Here is a 19,702-nt window from a genome sequence, read left to right as displayed (position 1 = left end):
ATTGCTTGTACAGCCCTCTCGCAGTGTCCGGAGCAAGTATGGTGGGTCTGACACACCGGTGTCAATGTGTTCTTTTTTCCATTTCCAGGATTGTAGCTTGATAGTTTAGGAAAGAGCCCACGTATCATTGCAAACAATTATTATGGTAAAACTGGGTTAAGAGTGTGATACTTACTGTACGTAAAGGTGACTTGAGACGCAGCTGGATCAAAATTCTGCAATTGTTTTATATTTTACTAAGCGATGTAATTTACATCTCATTTACCTCAGAATTACGAATGCTGAGTGATTGAGCAGCGAACTCTTGAAATTCGACAGAGGAACTGTGGAACGGAAGATGGAATGGAACTGTGTTTTATGTTGCAATGATACAATTTTTTAAGTATTAAACACAAATAACTTTTATTTTACGTCGAGCAAACAATGTGCACCACAGCATGTAACTCATTGTGACGATAGAAGTTCTCTCCAAAAATCCATCCGTTCCTTCAGCATGTCTTGACGTGTCACAAATTCCAGTTCCATATCCAGATAGTTGGTAGCATTCGCCATGAACCTCTCCCACACTGCTGGATTTCCAGATGGTGCTGGATCGCTGGAAGGTAAAATGACAGCCTTTTGATACATTATGGAAACTGAAACTCCTTTTTTAGCGCCTAAAAATAAAATGAAAACGAAAATGCAGTAGTTGCCATAACGGAATGAGAAATGACAACAACATCCACAATCAGAGAAGTTACTGAGATCAAAGCCGAAACGTGATTGTATTGGTACTGTTGCACAAAATTACGACACAACAACCACCGACGCTGCGAAGAACAAGCGTTATAGGCACACAGGTGGTAACTGGATGCCTGGGAGTTGGAGAGCGCCGGTGTCGTGTGAATGAGAGGAGACGGGTGGGACGTACAACGTTGTCAGATGGCGTCGGGGTGTCATATTCACTGGACGAACAGCACTGGAGGCAGCTGAGAGCTAGGGAGAGGTCACTGGTCGTTAAATACTTTTCTTCTGTTGTTCCTAAATTGTGACAATGCTGTTTGTCCATACGAGTAACCAAAGCTGGCCAAGGGACATTCACCAACGTTTTGTGTTATTTGTCCGAAGACTGAATGTGGTAACATTAACCTACGATCTATAGTTTATAAGCTTGTCACGAGGGCAAGTGCTTGCAAAGAGCGCTGAACTTACACTGCGTACGAATGTTCTGTTTCTTTGATTTGTAGATCTAAATCTAATGGTGGAGTCAGATTAATGTACTTTGTTGATCCCTTATCTCGTTTAGTTGCGTTTTTATATATTAGTATGAAATCAGTCCAATGTTCTGTTTGTAACACGGTGTGCAATGATTCTATCTGGTGAAATAATGTCTGAAATAAATAAATAAGTAACAAGCAACAGTGTTTTGATATGCCGAGGTTTCCGTCCAACAAAGATCAATGAATAGAATGTCTGTGAGTGAGGTTGTGTACGTACATAAAACAGCAGTTTTTTAGAAGAACGCACATATCTCAACATACACTTTGGACTGCAGAGGTGTGTGCATATTAGATGACTGACGCTTATTTTCCAATATATGCCTCTGCAATAGAATATAACAGAATTCTGCAAGACGATAACGCTAGATTACACGGGGTTTCGCTAGTACACGAATATTTTCAACAACAAATACTTTAGCGCGAGAAATGACCAGCCGGGTCCATCGACCTTTACTCAACAGGGCTTGCTTGGAATGTATCCTAGTAGAGATAGCTCTGAAAAAGGGGTCGGGTTGCAAAAGGTGGAGTTGGAGTTTTTTTTATTTTCAGGTACGTTGTTTGTGTTACGCCTTTCGTGAAAAATCCAAGTCTTACAACTTCTCCCCTGTGTGCGTTATCTGCTCTCTTGAAAAAGCGCTAAGAAATGGCACTTTCCTCCTCAGTAACGCGCTTCTAGAGAATTTTAGTTAAAAATATCCACCGTCCGTTTTAATGAAGTTAAATATCCCACAAGTTTGATGCATAACGTGTTGGAAAATTCGGAACAGCTACTGAGATACGAGGCTGTGAAAACCTGCAAAAATGTCATGAAATGACAAAAAGATACGTCAAAGTTCCCGCCTTAATAATTTTTTTTAGTTCAGTTTTGAGCACGTTGAATAATAATCAGTGTTTTGGATAATTTAATTTCCCTCAAGATTCATGCGAAGTATTTGTAGTTACTCAGTTACTCCCTATACGTGCTGAGAAATATTGCACTGACAGTTTGAGTGAAAGTGGACTCGAAACTGAAAATACCATCATTAGTCAAAAAGTGTATTCCTGAATGTAAAATCACCAATTTTAAGCCATTATATATGAGTAGAGACATGTAGCTCGTGAGATTCGTGTAATTTCTTGGGAATAGGCATTTTTAGAACTAGTATTCCTGAATGTAGTATCACCGTTAAGCAACTATATATTAAATATATACACGTCTTTCATGAGATTCATATAATTTGTGGGGAACAAGTATTTTTTAAAAAGAAAATCGTTAATTTTAGACTCTCTTATATATACTTATTTTTTAGTAAAATACAACTTAAAAATGGATACTAAATTTTACTTTGATAATCTATACAAAATTTTAAGTTAAAAATTCATCTTATGTAAATACTTATTCCCAGAAATTACATAAATCTTATGGGCTACATGTATATATTTCATACATAATGTCATAAAGATGATATTATATTCAGAAATACCATTTTTAGTTTAGAAGGGTATTTTCAGTTTCGAGTCCACTTTGACTAAAATTGTTAATGCTAGATTTCTTAGCGAATATGGGACGTAGTTATAGATATTTGGTGTAAATATTGAAGGAAATTAAATCATATACAACTCTTGTTATTATGCGTGACATACCTAACGCATAGTGATTTCTTGACATTTTTGCAAATTTTCACATGGTTCTTGTATCATATTCGAAAGCATATGTCACACATGCTGTGCTGATTCTTGAAGAAATCACAATCTGTATTTTTGCAGCAGACAGGCGTAACATTTTTGCAGATTTTAAATACTGTGCTTCCGAAAACAAACTCTAACACACAAAAAGAAAACGACGCACCATTCCGCTCTCTAGAATATTATCACACACACAAGAGAGATCAACCGAGACAGCTAGAGATTTAGATTGTAGTTGTTAGCGCAATCACCTGTCATAGCTTGTCTGACGGTCTTTTACAGCAGCTGATCATCTTGCGGCTATAATAACAGCCGACTTTTCGGTTTCAGTAAATATTTTTTGTTTTCCTCATAATCATATTAGGTTTTCGGATACACACTTACCATGCTTTCGCATTTATATTACAAATGCGACTAATTAATTTTCATTTCAGGTGATAAATTATTCAAGAACGTATTGTCAGCTGTGATAAAGTAAGCAGAATACTAAAAGAGGTGACTCACCCATATTTAGCGAAATTGGTCCATAATCTTGTCAACTGATCTGCTACCTTCCCATCGTTGGAATTAGGGTCCGTGTCTGGTCCAAGTAAGACGCTCGGAAATAGATATGAACCTTCTCCTCCATGTTGCATACCTGCAAAATATTTGTACATCAAACTAGATGGCCTTAAATTACCTTATTTGCAAATACATTTTTCGCTAACTGAACCACACCGTGAGGTATATATCGGAGGTATCGTTACTGAAAACTCTGTGAAGTGTTGAACAATTTCTCTAGCCGACGCTGATGGTTACATAGTGTAGTAGAGCCTGAAAATATGTGTTAAATTTGTAGTATAACTCAGATCACACAGCTAGCATGAAAGTCTTCGTAGGCACAATGTCTAGTGCACAGTCGTGCAAGCCTCTTCATCTCTGTAACTACTGGAACCTACTTCCATTTGAACCCACTTACTGTATTTAAGCTGTAGTTTCCCTCTATAATCCCCCCCCCCCCCCCCCCCCACATACATACACACTTCCTTCCATTACCAAATTGACCATTCCTTGACGCATCAGGGTGTGTCGTATGAACTGAGCTCTTCTCTTATCGTTGTACTTATAAGTTGTAAGACGGATATTCGATAGTCGAAGCACCTCATGTTGTCATCGGTTACATCCAAAATGAATTATATGAAGGGTGAAACTGAAGCCTCTAATTTTAGGTGAGGGAAACCCCTCCGTATGGCCTTTAAGCGGCTACTTTACAAAACAGATATGACCTGCGGGGGAAGAGCCACCGACAGGTCAGTAAAAGACAAGTCACACAATTGCATCCTGAGCCGAACAGTTACGTTTAGTTAGCATAACCAAGACTGATAATCATGCACTGTACGTGTACTGAAAGATTACTCCCACTAATGACTGGTGGCACGCACAAATAATAACTGATACAGAAAACTGACTAAAGCTAGAAATAAATAGCAACGAAATATTAAATTCTGAGTTATATACCAATGGTGGACGCATATTTACTGTCAGTAGTTTTTAGAGGGGTTTAAAAAGAGCTATAACGGGAAATGACCTGGGTGAAGATTAGCGAAAAATGTGTATTAAAAATACTACAAATATTTCTGTCACCACCTACATCTATAGCCGAAATGGTGGAACGCTTCAGTGGGAGCTTAAAAAACTTAGCGTCTGAAGTCGCGGATCACGCCGTGGTTGATATGAGGACATTTCAGTCAACTTTAGGCTGGAAGACGAACGCCTTTGGAGCTGATGATATCGATAAACACTCTAGTGACCTTCTACTAAACATCTTTTCCGGAAATTCCCGTCGACATTTTGTTAGGCAACTCACTAGCCCAGGATAAAATACTGCATCTGTTGGCAAAAAATGTTTCCATCCATATCGATTTAGCGGATGTAGAGATGGGAATTAATTACAACGAGGGTGTTATTAAATCGTTGATCATTCATGATAAACGAAAACCTGACTAAGGTAGGTGTACGTTTCTGTTAAACGAAGGGAACGAGTAGATTATTAACGGCAATAGGAGCAAAAGGATTTCTGAAAAAGAAAAATATATTTACTTCTAATATAAATGAATGTGTTTGGTCGTCTTTCTGAAGCTATTTGTCTGGATTAAAGCCTATATGGATATGAATGGTGGAAGTTAAGGAATTCTGACAAGACAAGAATAGAAGCTTCACAAATAAAGCTTTATACAAAAATGCTGAAGATTAAGTGGGTTGATCGAACAACAGATGACGAGGTACTGAATCGAATTGGAGAAAACAGAAATTTATGGAACAACTTGACTAAGAGAAGGCCTCAGTTGATAGGACAGATCCTGCTGCGCCAAGAAATCGTCAGTTTGGTAATGGAAGGAACTCTGAGTGTGTGTGTGGTGGCGATGGGGGGGGGGGGGGGGGGGGGAGGGGTGAGGGGGGCGGTGGAGGAGGAGGGGTTATACAGGGAGACTATAGTTTAAATTACAAATAGCGGGCTCAAATGCATGTAGGTTGCAATAGTTACAGAGATGAAGAAGCTTGCACAGAATAGACTAGCATGCAGATCTGCGTGAGACCAATCTTCTGACTACAGACTACAACAACAACTGTTTCAAATGTCGAACAATTTGAATTCGGTTTATAGAGAGGCAATAGACGACCAAAGAATTCTCTGGGAAGCCTTCGTAGGAGATAAAGTAGGGCATTTGCTTGGGGGTTTCTAAACTAACTGCTTTGAAAATGAAAAGAGCCGTAAGGAAAAAAATGTATGAAATTTTGAAATATGGAATATTTAAGACGGAGTGTCGAGGATTGTTACTGCAGGAGACTTAGAAGAGGTAAATTGCTGAAGGGATTACTTACTAAATGACATTCAACAGCCTAAATCGCATAAAATATTTCTTTATTTAAGACAAACGGTTTCGACAGACTTTTCTATCATTTTCAGGTCTTAAAACATTTTTGTTGTGCAAACGTGTACATTTTACGCGAAACCTCATTCCAAATTGTCACGTGGATAAAAAATTGCACATTATAACCTTTTTTAACGTGCAGATTCTAATCCACATGGCATTAACGAGAATGATATATCAGCTGGGTTTATTTCCAGATATATTGAGTAAAACGTGTCTGACAGACTGCTGATATTTTTCTGCTCAAGAAGCACTCATTTTTGTCATTATACTTCTATACCCCAACGAATCTTATAATCTGCAGTGGAGCGCACGCTTTCATGAAATTTCAGAATGCAGAGGAGTGTGTGCTGGTCTCATACTTCATGGCAAATTAAATATTTATTGAGATATGGACATGGACGTCGCTTCCTAAAAACTCACCCTAGTGATCCCGCAGTCCTATGTGACGATACCGTGTCGATCCATGGCGGACAACACGGTACAACCCTTGTAGCACGTACATCGCTGCGTCATTCGTAAGGTGAACGGGTTACGTGCTGCTGTAGTGTTGGAATGTGAACGCTGACTCTGCTCTACGTACTGTTTTAGACGATGTTGTATTCAAATCCTGAGTATGCCATCGATGCATTTCATGTATAGGAGGGTGAGTGACAGTGCCATAAACCACTTCAGTTGCATCACGAACGATATCCATATCGCCGGTGCCCTGACAGGAAGACGTTTCAAGAAGTCCACTACCGCTTATGTGAGGGACAGACGGTTCTTGCGCAGAAGGTTGCCTGTTGTATTAGAAGACCTTTCACTACAACTCCGGCAACTGATGAACTTCGTGCATGATGGCGACACTGCCCGTTTTAGTGTTATCGTCCGCCAACACTCGACTCGCCACCATGCTAACGTGGGATAGGTAGAGGTGGACCAACTGTTTGGCCCCGACTCTCACGTGATTTAAACCTGTTGGAATTTTTCTTATGGGGCCATTTGGAAGCGTTGCTGTATGCTACACGTGTGGAGAATGAAGCATCACTTCTTGTAAGAACTCAGGCGGGAAGTCAAAGAATGTGTACAACCCGTGGAGTTTCTGAACGTGTTCGTGTCTCCCTATGGCGGCGAACAGAAGCCTGGCTGAGGGCGGGCATTTCGAACACACCTTGTAAGGCAGTGAACTGGTTGCACCATTGTGAAAATAAACTGGAGTTTCTCATACATTAAGTAATCGACTTTCCTGATTCATATCTCAGTAAATTTCCATTCCTGGACCCCTGTTCATCTTTCTCTATCTTCTGCATGTGCTGAACCTTGTCGTGAAATATTTGAAAAACCCTTTATAATGCATCCGTATACTGAATATTCTGGACCACAGCGGCGGTCACCGATGGATTCGCGATTTCACTTATTAATCTGCCTGCTGCTCAAGCCCTTATTTTCCTTTTCTGTTGTCGTGGGTGTGTGAGAGAGAAAACGCTGAAACACGCTCTGCCACTGAAATCACAGTTCACGTACCTCTTCGGTAAGACACACTGACGGAAAATTTTACATCATGAACACCATTACAGAACGGTACCAGCATTTCAGTGGCTGTGTAGTGTGTCCATTATTTCCAGTACAGAAAAAGGTCATTCCTGCAGATTAAGAATCGTTAGTATATTATGGCTATCGAATGTACCTATTGTTTATGGAACTTTGCAGGTGGAGATCGGATGAAAGCATGCCCAGACAGCGTGCGCATTTACCTTTTCACCATCTTTTGCACTTTGAGATCGGTCGAGTCACTAGCATGAGGGAGATGGGAGCATTCCGACAGACCGCACAGACAGAAAACTGACTGCAGAATGGGTGGTGACGAGACGGGTTCAGGATAACAGTGTTCCGACAGTAATAGGTGCGGATCCTTTCAGAAGGAGTACACCACGAGAGGATCGTGGGATTGTTCGACTGGCTCTGGAAAATAGACCGATATCAGAGGTGAAATCCGGGCAGAGGTTACAGCCACTAACCGTCTATAACGGTGTACTGGAAGCTGGACTGACATCTCGAATTACCCTGCAACGTATACCGCAGATGCCGTGCCACAGACAACAGAGACTTGCGTTGTGTACAAACAAACTCAACTGGGGCACTGAATGCATTCTTTGTTGTTCAGCGAAAAGTTTTGTCTCTGTCTGAGGTGCTCAGATCGACGTCAAGGTGTCCCTAGTCGAACCGATGAAGAGTCACAGGTAACAGAAACTGTGATTATTATTATCGAGACCCATACCTCAGCATCTCCTGCAATCATCATGCTGAGAGTCACTGGAAATTACAAAAAGCGTGATATGATAGTCGTTAAAGAGATGCTGAGTACTCGCCAGTATGTGGCAAGAATGGTACATCTCGTTTGCATATCCTTAATGATAAGATACCATCTTGCGTATCCTAGGATAATGTAAGAAAAAGATATTGCCGAGAACCCGAGAAAATTCTGGCCCTATGTGCAGTCGATAAGCAGGTCGAAGGCTTCTGTCCAGTCACTCGGAGACCAGTCTGGTATAACAGTAGAAGACAGCAAAAGGATAGCGGAAGTTAAATTCCGCGTTCAAGATTCGTTTGACCGTCGCACAGACTCTAGGATGGATGACATAGTAATGCGCATCCCTGGCGTAGAGAAACAGCTGAAAGAGTTGAGAACAAATAAGTCGCCAGGTGCGGATGGAAATCCAGTTCGGTTTTACGAAGCTTAGTCTACGGCATTTGCCCCTCACTTAACTTGCACTCATCGCGAATCTCTCGCCTAATCGATCGGTAAAAAGCGAATGTAACTGCTTCTTATAAGAAAAGAACGGACCCGCAAATTACAGATCAATGTCCTTAACGTCCGTTGTTGCAGAGTTCGTGAACATATTCTGAGCTCGAATATGATAAATTTGCTTGATGACGAAAAGTTTCTGTCCGCGGATCAGCACGGTTCTAGATAGCATCGCTCGTGCGAAATTCTGCTTGCTTTATTCTCCCATGACATACTGCGAATTATGGATGAAGGGCAACTGGCAGATTCCACATTCCTAAGTTTCCGAAAAGTGTTTGACACGGCGCCCCATTGGCGATTGTTAAGGAAGGGATGATGCTTGGTTTGTGGGGCGCTTAACTGCGGGTTCATCAGCTCCCGATTATTAAGGAAAAATTCAAATGGCTCCAAGCACTATGGGACTTAACATCTGAGGTCATCAGTCCTCTAGACTGAGAACTTCTGAAACCTAACTAACTTAAGGACATCACACACATCCATGCCGGAGGCAGGATTCGAACTTGCGACCGTAGCAGCAGTGCGGTTCCGGACTAAAGTGCCTAGAACCGCTCAGCCGCAGCGCTATGAAGGAAGGTACAAGTATAAGGAATAGGTTCCCAGGCGTATAAATGACTCGAAGAGAAGTAACAATACTCAGTATGTTGTCCTCGCCGGCGAGCGTTCATCCCAGGCAAGGCTCAGTATTGCCCAAGGAAAGTGTGAAGGACCGCTATTCTAGACACATAAATAATCTGCGATCGTTTGCTGGTAATGCTGTGGTGTACGAGGAGGTGTCATTGGGTGACTGTAGGAGGATACAGGAAGACTTAGAATTTCTAGTTGCTGTGATGTATGGCACCTAGCTCCAAATGAAGAAAAATGGAAGTTAATGCAGATGAGTCGGGAAAGCAAATCAGTAAGTTCTAATACAGCATTACTAGTGTGACACCGAACAGTCACCTCGATTAAATATTTAGGCGAAACGTTGCAGAGCTATGTGGAATGGAACGAGCACGTAAGGATTTTAGTACAGAAGCTGAATGATCGACTTCGTTTTATTGGGAGAATTTTAGGAACCGGCATCGATATGTAAAGGAGACCGCATATAAAACACTAGTGCAAAGCTTTCTTGAGTACTGTTAGAATGTTTGGGATCCCCACCAGGTCGAATTAAAGGAAGACATCGAAGCAATTCAGAGGCGGACTGCTAGATTTGTTACCAGTTCGCGCTAGTGTTATGATGGTGCATGAAGGACTAAAACAGAAGTCGCTGGAGGGTAGGTGACGTTCTCTTCGACGAACATTATTGACAAATGTAATACTACATGCTTCTCCGAAGGATCGTTGCATGGTACTTCTCAGAAACACAGACACTGTAATATCGTATTCATCCGCCGAAGCCGGTGGGAGTGGCCGTGCGGTTCTAGGCGCTGCAGTCTGGAACCGAGTGACCGCTACGGTCGCAGGTTCGAATCCTGCTCGGGAATGGATGTGTGTGATGTCCTTAGGTTAGTTAGGTTTAATTAGTTCTAAGTTCTAGGCGACTGATGACCTCAGAAGTTAAGTCGCATAGTGCTCAGAGCCATTTTTCATCCGCCGATACCAGGCTAGCGACTTCCGATTAAATGCGCCCCTTGTACGGGAATTACAGTCAGTGAACGAGTGCAGGTTAATGACATATGGGTGACGACATACTGAAGTTTCGATCTAGCTCGGATGCCTGCACGGACAGCCGAAATTTTTAAAGCGACCGCTCACGACAAGCGGAACATCCGGGTTCGAGTCCTGGTCCAGCATAAATTTTCAGTATCGTCATTCCGTTCTACTGTTTGAGGTTTCCCGCACTCGCGGATGCTAATAGAGTTCGGTTGGGGACGGGCGAGCAGCCAAGTCCGCGCAGAGCGCATACACGCAGGGACCACTGGCGGCACGCATGCACTGCTGGGTGGAAGGGGGGGGTTCAACCTCGTTGTCAACCGGACCCACGAAGTTTAAGTTGAGTGGACCTTAATTCAAGTAGTGAAACCTCCATCATTGTGAGATCTCGCCATTTGCTTGCGTGTAGCTGCTCGCAGCAATGTCGCCGAGGCGAAGAGCAGCGATTTTTTTTATTTTTTATTCATTTTTTTTCCTCCTACTCTGGTGGTAGTGGTTCCTTTCTGCTTCCAGATGCTCTAAACAACACCGGAGTCTGAAACATACTGCTGACCGCCGGTTCCGGCTTGGGTGTGTTATTCCATCATTGAATTGGTCATCAGAAGTTAGATAGATTCGGCAAATGATTATTAGTGATGGGTTTAAACTGCCACTAGTCTGAGTTACCATCTCGTGAAGTGAATGCAACTCTTGGCTGCCTGCCTCGTCGCTTGCGAAGTTTTGAGGGACTTTCCCAGGTAGATCCTTGGAGCAACGCCCCCCCCCCCCCCCCTTTCCCCGCTCCTTGGTTTGGTCAGATTTGATGATTTTTTAAAATTTTAATAACTATAATTTCAAGTTTGAAGATGTATAACTGGTCCTAAAAGACTGCTATTCAGGCTTTCATCCATGAAACATTTTTTTAAATTATTACTATTCGAGCGTTCAGCCCAGAAATAGTTGAATTTGTTGTCATTTAGGCCTTCAGCCATGAGTGTTTCTTGTCGTAAAATTTTAATTAGACAATTGTATTCTAGCAGTGAGACTTTGATGATTGTTCTTTTAAAAATATTTTAAAAACTGTAATTGTAAGTAGAAGAAGTTAACTGGTTCTTAAAAGATTGCTATTCAGGCTTTCAGCCGTGAAACAGTTTTTAAATTATTACTATTGGGCCCTTCAGCGGAGAAATAGTTTCAATTTGTTGTCATTAAGACCTTCAGCCGTGGAACACTTCTTAATTTATTGTCACCTTCTATTTCTTGTTGTTTCCAAATAAAGTGTACGTGATTGAAAAATTAACTAACCAACAGCAGTTGATTACGGCCCCGACCACAATCGTAACCCAATCCTGCCTTCCTTGGTTCCAGGTCTCGACTGCTAGCAGAACGTTTAGAGAACCGGCATTTGAAGCTGACTGCAGAACGATTCTACCGACGCAAACGTACATTTCGCCTAAGGAACACGAAGATAAGAGACATTACGGCTCGCACGGAGCCATGTAGACGGTCGTTTTTCCCTCGCTCTGTTTGCGAGTGGAACGGGGACGGAAATGATTTGTAGTGGCACAGGGTACACTCCGCCACGCACGATACGGCGGCTTGCGGAGTATGTAGATGTAGATGTAGAAAATCTCATTTTATGTTCCACATCCCAAACACATTGAGGAATACCCGGCTCGTTGACTGAGATGCACCATCCTCTGATTTGTCACCCATATAGAATGCCTGGGATGCGATGGGAAGACATATTCTGTGATACCAGCCTCCAGCCAGAAATCCATATGGACCGAAGCAGCATGTATTTAAGGCATTGCAAAAAAGGTGTTTCGTACCTGTGGGGATCACACCTCGTACTGAAGGTGGTGATAGACGTCATAGCCGAATACCTGTTACATTATGAAATCTCCACAAAATCTGATAAATACTGGACTAGACTTTCAAGACATAACACTTTCCGTTTCTGTCAGTGTATCACAAGGATCACACTTACAGTAGTAAAGGAGTTTTGCTGTTTGGGGAGCAAAATAACTGATGATGGTCGAAGTAGAGAGGATATAAAATGTAGACTGGCAATGGCAAGGAAAGCGTTTCTGAAGAAGAGAAATTTGTTGACATCGAGTATTGATTTAAGTGTTAGGCAGTCGTTTATGAAAGTATTTGTATGGAGTGTAGCCATGTATGGAAGTGAAACGTGGACGATAAATTCTTTGGACAAGAAGAGAATAGAAGCTTTAGAAATGTGGTGCTAGAGAAGAATGCTGAAGATTAGATGGGTAGATCACATAACTAATGAGGAGGTATTGAATAGGATTGGGGAGAAGAGGATTTTGTGGCACAACTTGACCAGAAGAAGGGACCGGTTGGTAGGACATGTTCTGAGGCATCAGGGGATCACCATTAGTATTGGAGGGCAGCGTGGAGGGTAAAAATCGTAGAGGGAGACCAAGAGATGAATACACTAAGCAGATTCAGAAGGATGTAGGCTGCAGTAGGTACTGGGAGATGAAGAAGCTTGCACAGGATAGAGTAGCATGGAGAGCTGCATTAAACCAGTCTCAGGACTGAAGACCACAACAACAACATCACAAGGAATATAGGGCGATAAAAAAAGTAATTCACTGATGTCGGCATGCCATCCCTCATCCAGAGTTTTTAAAATATTTTTAAAAGAACAATCATCAAAGTCTCACTGCTAGAATACAATTGTCTAATTAAAATTTTAAGACAAACGTTAATGTAGAAAAAACTGCCTGGCAGATATGCAGGTTCTATCGCCCTATCTTCTTGTTTGGAAGATTCAAATAAGCAAAACTGACAAAAATATATCGAATAATATTTCACACTACAAGAAATGACCTAGACAAATATTCGAGTAGAATTATGTACAAACAGTATTCTTCAGACATATGTTTCACATCAAATGTGGTGAAACCAAGAGTGTATAGAAGAATGGGCGCTATTAGATAAAAGCTGTCTGGAAGCACTTAGACATTTTAAATAATTTTATGCAGGTACAAACATTACATTTAACATTATCACCACGCTTATCAGAAAAATTTATTCTTATATAAAAGCAATAGCTGATGGTGAGCGCTTACCATATTCCGTGGAGCCGGTGCCATTGTAGTCGAAGTAGTAGAAAAAAACAGGTATAGTACTGGAGTTCACCACTGCTCTAGCGAAGGAGTCCGCTGCATTAATGAAGTAGACGTCGGAAAACAACTGAAAATAAAAAGCTACTCTTTGTAAACACATAGACGCATCAACACATAGAAAGCTCTACTTCAGATCATTTCACTAAATTATGGTACAGTCGACAGTAACGAACGTAAAAATTGCTCGCTAGAACATTTCTTAAATTTCATATTTTAATTACTACATATATATCATCATGATCAATATAAATTTCGCTATTATTATCTTCATATATTGTCCATGTACTACACAAACTGTGTTGTTGAAACGTTGAGAATGTCTGGTTAGATGTAAGAGACAGTCTGAAGGCCACTGTCTTGCAGGTGAAATCAATGCAAAAGTCAATAAAAAAATTAAAATATCTAAACTTCGTGCCAGAAAAGTGACTATTTAATTTAATTTTAGGATTAACAGAAGAAGATAAGGAAAATATTAAACTGAAGTCTTCAATGTATAATATTCTTTAGGCTAAGTTTCATAAAAGCCTGGAAAATCATGTACACATTTTCATTAAGCTTGTTATATATTTACGGAATTTTGGATCATAAAATTTCTGCATACCCTAGAATGTTCATTTTGTAAGTCATCTGTTACAGATGCAGAATCTTAAAATCATTTTCATTGTTCTCAATAGTGTGTCAAGTCTGCTCTTCAGCTGATATTGCGTCCTTTTCGGCAGTCACCAGCATCTACCCGACTATGGATGGGAAATCCAGCATGCATGGTGTTGGAGGGAACTTTTGAAACATTTGAAAACAAGGACTGCACTCGGTAGTTTTCGTTGTGTGCTAGGGCAGCGAGAAAATTTCTTATCCTTCTGAAGAGCCGGCAGTGATATCAATAAAGTTTTATTTTCATTACTCTGATACATTTGCAACAATGTAAGTTCAGTATCAACGTCATATGAGTAATAGGTTTTTTCCCTGTGTAGCATTAAATCAGCATTGTGTGTGTATCTATTTGCGTGTGTGAGCGCGTTTCGTTCATCTGAATATCTTCATATACCGTGCCGTTATAGAATTCTCTGTCTTGAAAAGCTTACGCCCAGTACATGTTCATCCGAGTTTCAGTTTGCTAAACTTTGACAACGGCTAAGGAGTCTGCTGAATAAATTGAAACGTCCCCTTAGAAAAATTATTGAATTACTGTGCTGATATATCTCTTACATTATTTGATTTTCAAACAGCTGAGCAGAACTGAACGTATTCAGACATTTCGCTCTTTACCTATTCTGATAAACACTAAACTGACACACAATATTTTGAGCACAACCCAATCTGACTTTCAGTAATACCTACAAAAGAATGACCCTGACTAACATTAACATATACGTTTCACAAATCACTTACCTCACAAAAATCTTCGTTACTCGAACTACTGCAATACGGCGAGCGCCACTACTGCCAGCTAAATAAAAGACTCAAACTACTCAAGGCACTAACTACTGATAGGCATAGTTAGCAAGTGAAAGATTTTGATAGAGAACAAACAATGTATTTACCTTAATAGTGTTCAAAAGTCATAATACATACATCAGTCCATGATATCCAATATTACAAATTTACGGTTTCTGATGGACACACGTCCAGATCATCCGCTCTCAAAAATCCGCCATTTCACTTCCCCACATCCACCACTGCTGGCGGCTCACAGCACAGCCAGTGATTTTCATACAGAGCGCTACTTGGCGTTACCAATAAGAAAACCTAAACAGCCTGCTTACAAAATTACAACAGTTAAACGTAGAGCAGGCGAATCCAGGTTTGGCCGAACTACTCCGGAAGACGTTCGACGAGAAAGACGTCCAAGCCACCGACGAAAACATCGACAAAAGTGCAGAATACAGTATCGGACGATCAACAACTAATTTTATGTATGGTGTGTGACACAAGAGGCGTTCAGAAAGAAGGGTACGACACATTTTGTATGATGAATGAACGATGAGAAGGAGAGACAGGTGTGGTATTTGATGAATGTTGATGAGAATCAAGTGCGGATAATTTCTCCTCAAAGTTTATAACATTAAAAAAAGTAACCTAAATTATTTTGTGTGACTATTCGCTTCTCTGGGTGAGACGAGAGCCCACCAGTTTACCATAGGAAGGAAACACCAATAAAATTTATTTATAATGTTGGGAACCCTGCAAAATAAAGGAGAAATGGATTTCTTCTGCCGGGATTGGATTGAATAGTGTTCCACTTGTCACAGGATGATTAAAGGGTAAAAGATTAACTGGCACAGGTTTTCTGGAAATGCTAGGTAAAAAATACGTGAAAAGGGCCTGCAGTCCAAAAGAAATAACTTATTTCTTTTGTTTCTTATTTATTTTATTTCTTATAACATCGTTCTCAGGTCAATGAATGGATGAGCAGTTCTGTATCAGTTTACCACATCACGTTGTGATCTAGCTCGTTTCATGCCACACTTAACACCTGACCACGATGAGGGACGAAATCATCGTAAGATTGACATTTTAACGGCATTTGGAGCTGCACTTTAACCAAGAACTTGCTATCCCAGGAATCCGTAACGGAATGGTTTGAGTTCAATGAAAAATCGAACGATGTGGCACAGTGAGCGCGTCATTGGACATGCATTTAGTAGAAGGGAGCAGTCTTGAGATTCTCGTCCGTAGAGCAACATACAAAAGGTGAATTTCGGGAGGGTTCCTTTGTAAAGGACACGATCAATTTCATTCCCAATCCACGTTAAATCCTACCTTGTGCTATATCTCTGATGATCTCTTCGACACCACGTTTAATTCTAATTGTCATCTCCTCCAGGTTATAGAGCCTGCAGATGAATATTTTGTAGACATTCTACAACAACACTACGAAAAAGAAACTTGCTTACTGGAAAAGCATTGAAGAAACTGAATTGATTTAAAATGGAACGACTTAGGAAATTAAATGCATTTTCGACGTATAAAACGTAGTCTTATTCTGTCAAGCCGAGACATTGTCTCCTAAGCTCTTTAATTTGTTTCCGTAACTGGTAACAGTTAATATATTGGTACCTTCCGTACCTCCAACAACACTCACAATCTTTAAATACCCGTTATTAATAATTGATGTTGGATAAGACCCCAATAGCACCCCCAATTGAGGGTGTGAATGGAGGAAAGTAGTGACATGCAAACACAGTTCTTTAAAGCCTCGAATAATTTAAACCAGATGTGTTAAAAATATTACTCACTATACGGAAATTATCCCAAAATTAGGGGTGGGATGGCCTAAAATGCAAAAAGTGTAAACAAGCTGTATTGGTTTCGAATGCGTAGTATTCGGAGTTTATGGTCTGGTCGATGAAAGTCCTAATGACATTTTACTCCTAGGGATGAGGTGGCAGTAAGATTGGTTGACACGCACAGCTTAACCCTGGCGTGCTTGGAAGAATGTCAGCTAAACTTGGTCCGAATGCGACTCATCTGGGGAACATACTGGAGCGGGTGTGGGAAGGGGCGTGGGGATAAGGGGGCAATAACGTCCGCTAGAGGTTGAGGATGGGTAGGGCAAAAGGGTAACTTGTTAAAATTATTGGCAACCCCCGATATTAGTGTCGAAAAAAAGGTACGGCCAAACTTTCAGGAAACATTCTTCACACACAAAGAAAGAAAATATGTTATTTGGACATGTGTCAGGAAACGCTTACTTTCCATGTTAGAGCTCATTTTATTACTTCTCTTCAAATCACATTAATCATGGAATGGAAACACAGAGCATCAGAACGTACCAGCGTGACTTCAAACACTTTGTTACAGGAAATGTTCAAAATGTCCTCCGTTAGAGACGATACATGCATCCACCCTCCGTGGCATGGAATCCCTGATGCACTGATGCAGCCCTGGAGAATGGCGTATTGTATCACAGCCGTCCACAATACGAGTACGAAGAGTCTCTACATTTGGTACCGGGGTTGCGTAGACAAGAGCTTTCAAATGCCCCCATAAATGAAAGTCAAGAGGGTTGAGGTCAGGAGAGCTTGGAGGCCATGGAATTCGTCCGCCTCTACCAATCCATCGGTCACTGAATCTGTTGTTGAGAAGCGTACGACCACTTCGACTGAAATGTGCAGGAGCTCCATTGCGCATGAACCACATGTTGTGTCGTACTCGTAAAGGCACATGTTCTAGCAGCACAGGTAGAGTATCCCGTATGAAATCATGATAACGTGCTCCATTGAGCGTAGGTGGAAGAACATGGGGCCCAATCAAGACATCACCAACAATGCCTGCCCAAACGTTCACAGAAAATCTGTGTTGAAGACGTGATTGCACAATTGCGTGCGGATTCTCATCAGCCCACACATGTTGATTGTGAAAATTTACAATTTGATCACGTTGGAATGAAGCTCTATCCGTAAAGAGAACATTTGCACTGAAATGAGGATTGACACATTGTTGGATGAACCGTTCGCAGAAGTGTACCCGTGGAGGCCAATCAGCTGCTGATAGTACCTGCATACGCTGTACATGGTACGGAATCAACTGGTTCTCCCGTAGCACTCTCCATACGGTGACGTGGTCAACGTTACCTTGGACAGCAGCAACTTCTCTGACGCTGACATTAGGGTTATCGTCAACTGCACTAAGAATTGCCTCGTCCATTGCAGGTGTCCTCGTCGTTCTAGGTCTTCCCCAGTCGCGAGTCATAGGCTGGAATGTTCAGTGCTACGTAAGATGCCGATCAATTGCTTCGAACGTCTTCCTGTCGGGACACCTTCGTTCTGGAAATCTGTCTCGATACAAACGTACCGCGCCACGGCTATTGCCCCGTGCTAATCCATACATCAAATGGGCATCTGCCAACTCCGCATTTGTAAAAATTGCACTGACTGCAAAACCACGTTCGTGATGAACACTAACCTGTTGATGCTACGTACTGATGTGCTTGATGCTAGTACTGTAGGGCAATGAGTTGCATGTCAACACAAGCATCGAAGTCAACATTATCTTCCTTCTATTGTGCCAACTGGCGGTGAATCGAGGAAGTACAGTACATACTGACGAAACTAAAATGAGCTCTAACATGGAAATTAAGCGTTTCCGGACACATGTCCACATAACATCTTTTCTTTATTTGTGTGTGAGGAATGTTTGCTGAAAGTTTGGCCGTATCTTTTTGTAACACCTTGTACAGTTCAAGGTTGACTGATAACAGTTCCATTGGGTCTAGAATTAACGTGACATAAAAATGGTCGACAACGACTACTGTTTGTGTCGAATTCACTGGATTCGAGGTTACTACGCTGAATGGTAATAGTACTGATTCCAAAATTTATTTTTAGGGAGGGGTGTAGGAGTGGGATAGGACGGGGTAACATCTGAAGTACGAGTGTGGAATATGTGTCATAATTTTAACCATTTTTGGTACACGTAAGAGTATTACAGCTTTCTATAGAAGAAGTAGCTGTGCAGAAGATTTTAGTGAGAAGGAGAGAAGGCAACGTTTAACGTTCCGTCGATGACGAGGTCATTAGAGAACAAGCTGGGATAAGGATAACTGGGAAAGGAAATCGGCTGTATCCTTTTCAACAGAACTAAACTGGCATTTGCCTTAATCGGAAAATCTATATCTTGACTGCAGGACGAGGATTTGAGCAGTTGTCACCCCGATTACGAGTCCAGTGCCTTACAATTTAGGCACAGTCGTTGCACTTCTGTGTGGAGACTTCGAATAGTGAGGATTGCTCATTTATAACATTTCACATCGAAGACCACCGAATGGAGGTAGAAAATTTTGGTATTTTGACAGTACAAAATGCCCTAACTACAACCGCGTTAAAGAGAGAGTCGAAAAGATGACCTTCGTATCCTCCATGCCCCCTACTCCACAGCCCCACCTCTCACTGCAGCAGATTTAGTTAACACTAAAGAAGAATACTAAACTCTTATGTTTTCACAATTTGTGTCAAAATTGTGTCACGAAGGGTCCTTTGGTCTTCCAAGCCCGTCTCTGAGGGCTCTGCTCTTCTAACTGAGCGAACATAGTGTGCCTTTCAAATTATCTCGGATCCTCCAGTTTTCGGAAATTGCAAGGTATCGAAACTACAGCCAACTCAGCACAATGCTGCAAATGCCTTACACTTACGTCAATAACGGACTGCATCTGCTCCATAGAGAAGCCCTCGTCCCCAAAGTAGAACTGCTCCAGCTGTTCCGCCGCGCGAGTCCGCTGTTCCTCCGTGGGCAGCGGCAGCTGAGGACCGATCATTGCCGTGAAGTTCTCCATCATGTCGGCGACTCCCGCATCGGTCAGCAGTTTGGAGT

General features: G+C 41.5%; 1 protein-coding gene across 1 annotated transcript; it reads right to left on the bottom strand.

The window, feature by feature from the left end:
* Positions 1–416: 416 nt before the first annotated feature.
* On the bottom strand, positions 417–19,702 carry LOC126412872 (carboxylesterase 5A-like). Its single transcript, XM_050082748.1, has 4 exons — positions 19,524–19,702; positions 13,337–13,460; positions 3,429–3,561; positions 417–595 (listed from the first exon to the last, which is right to left on the bottom strand). The coding sequence occupies exons 1-4, from the start codon at positions 19,665–19,667 to the stop codon at positions 445–447; spliced, it is 552 nt and encodes a 183-aa protein (XP_049938705.1). The 5' UTR covers positions 19,668–19,702; the 3' UTR covers positions 417–444.

This window comes from Schistocerca serialis, chromosome 7, assembly GCF_023864345.2.
Source record: "Schistocerca serialis cubense isolate TAMUIC-IGC-003099 chromosome 7, iqSchSeri2.2, whole genome shotgun sequence".
NCBI lineage: Eukaryota > Metazoa > Arthropoda > Insecta > Orthoptera > Acrididae > Schistocerca > Schistocerca serialis.
The sequence above is the reverse complement of the archived record's forward strand: the minus strand, read 5'-3'. Positions and strand labels throughout refer to the sequence as shown.

Bases quoted from the DNA above. Each gene is read 5' to 3' on its own strand.
- LOC126412872 (XM_050082748.1), bottom strand. From the start codon at position 19,667: ATGATGGAGAACTTCACGGCAATGATCGGTCCTCAGCTGCCGCTGCCC. The intron at 3,562-13,336 runs GTAAGCGCTCAC...AATATTTTGCAG, and splicing joins CACCGGCTCCACGGAATATG to GTATGCAACATGGAGGAGAA. The intron at 596-3,428 runs GTGAGTCACCTC...TTTACCTTCCAG, and splicing joins ACCAATTTCGCTAAATATGG to CGATCCAGCACCATCTGGAA.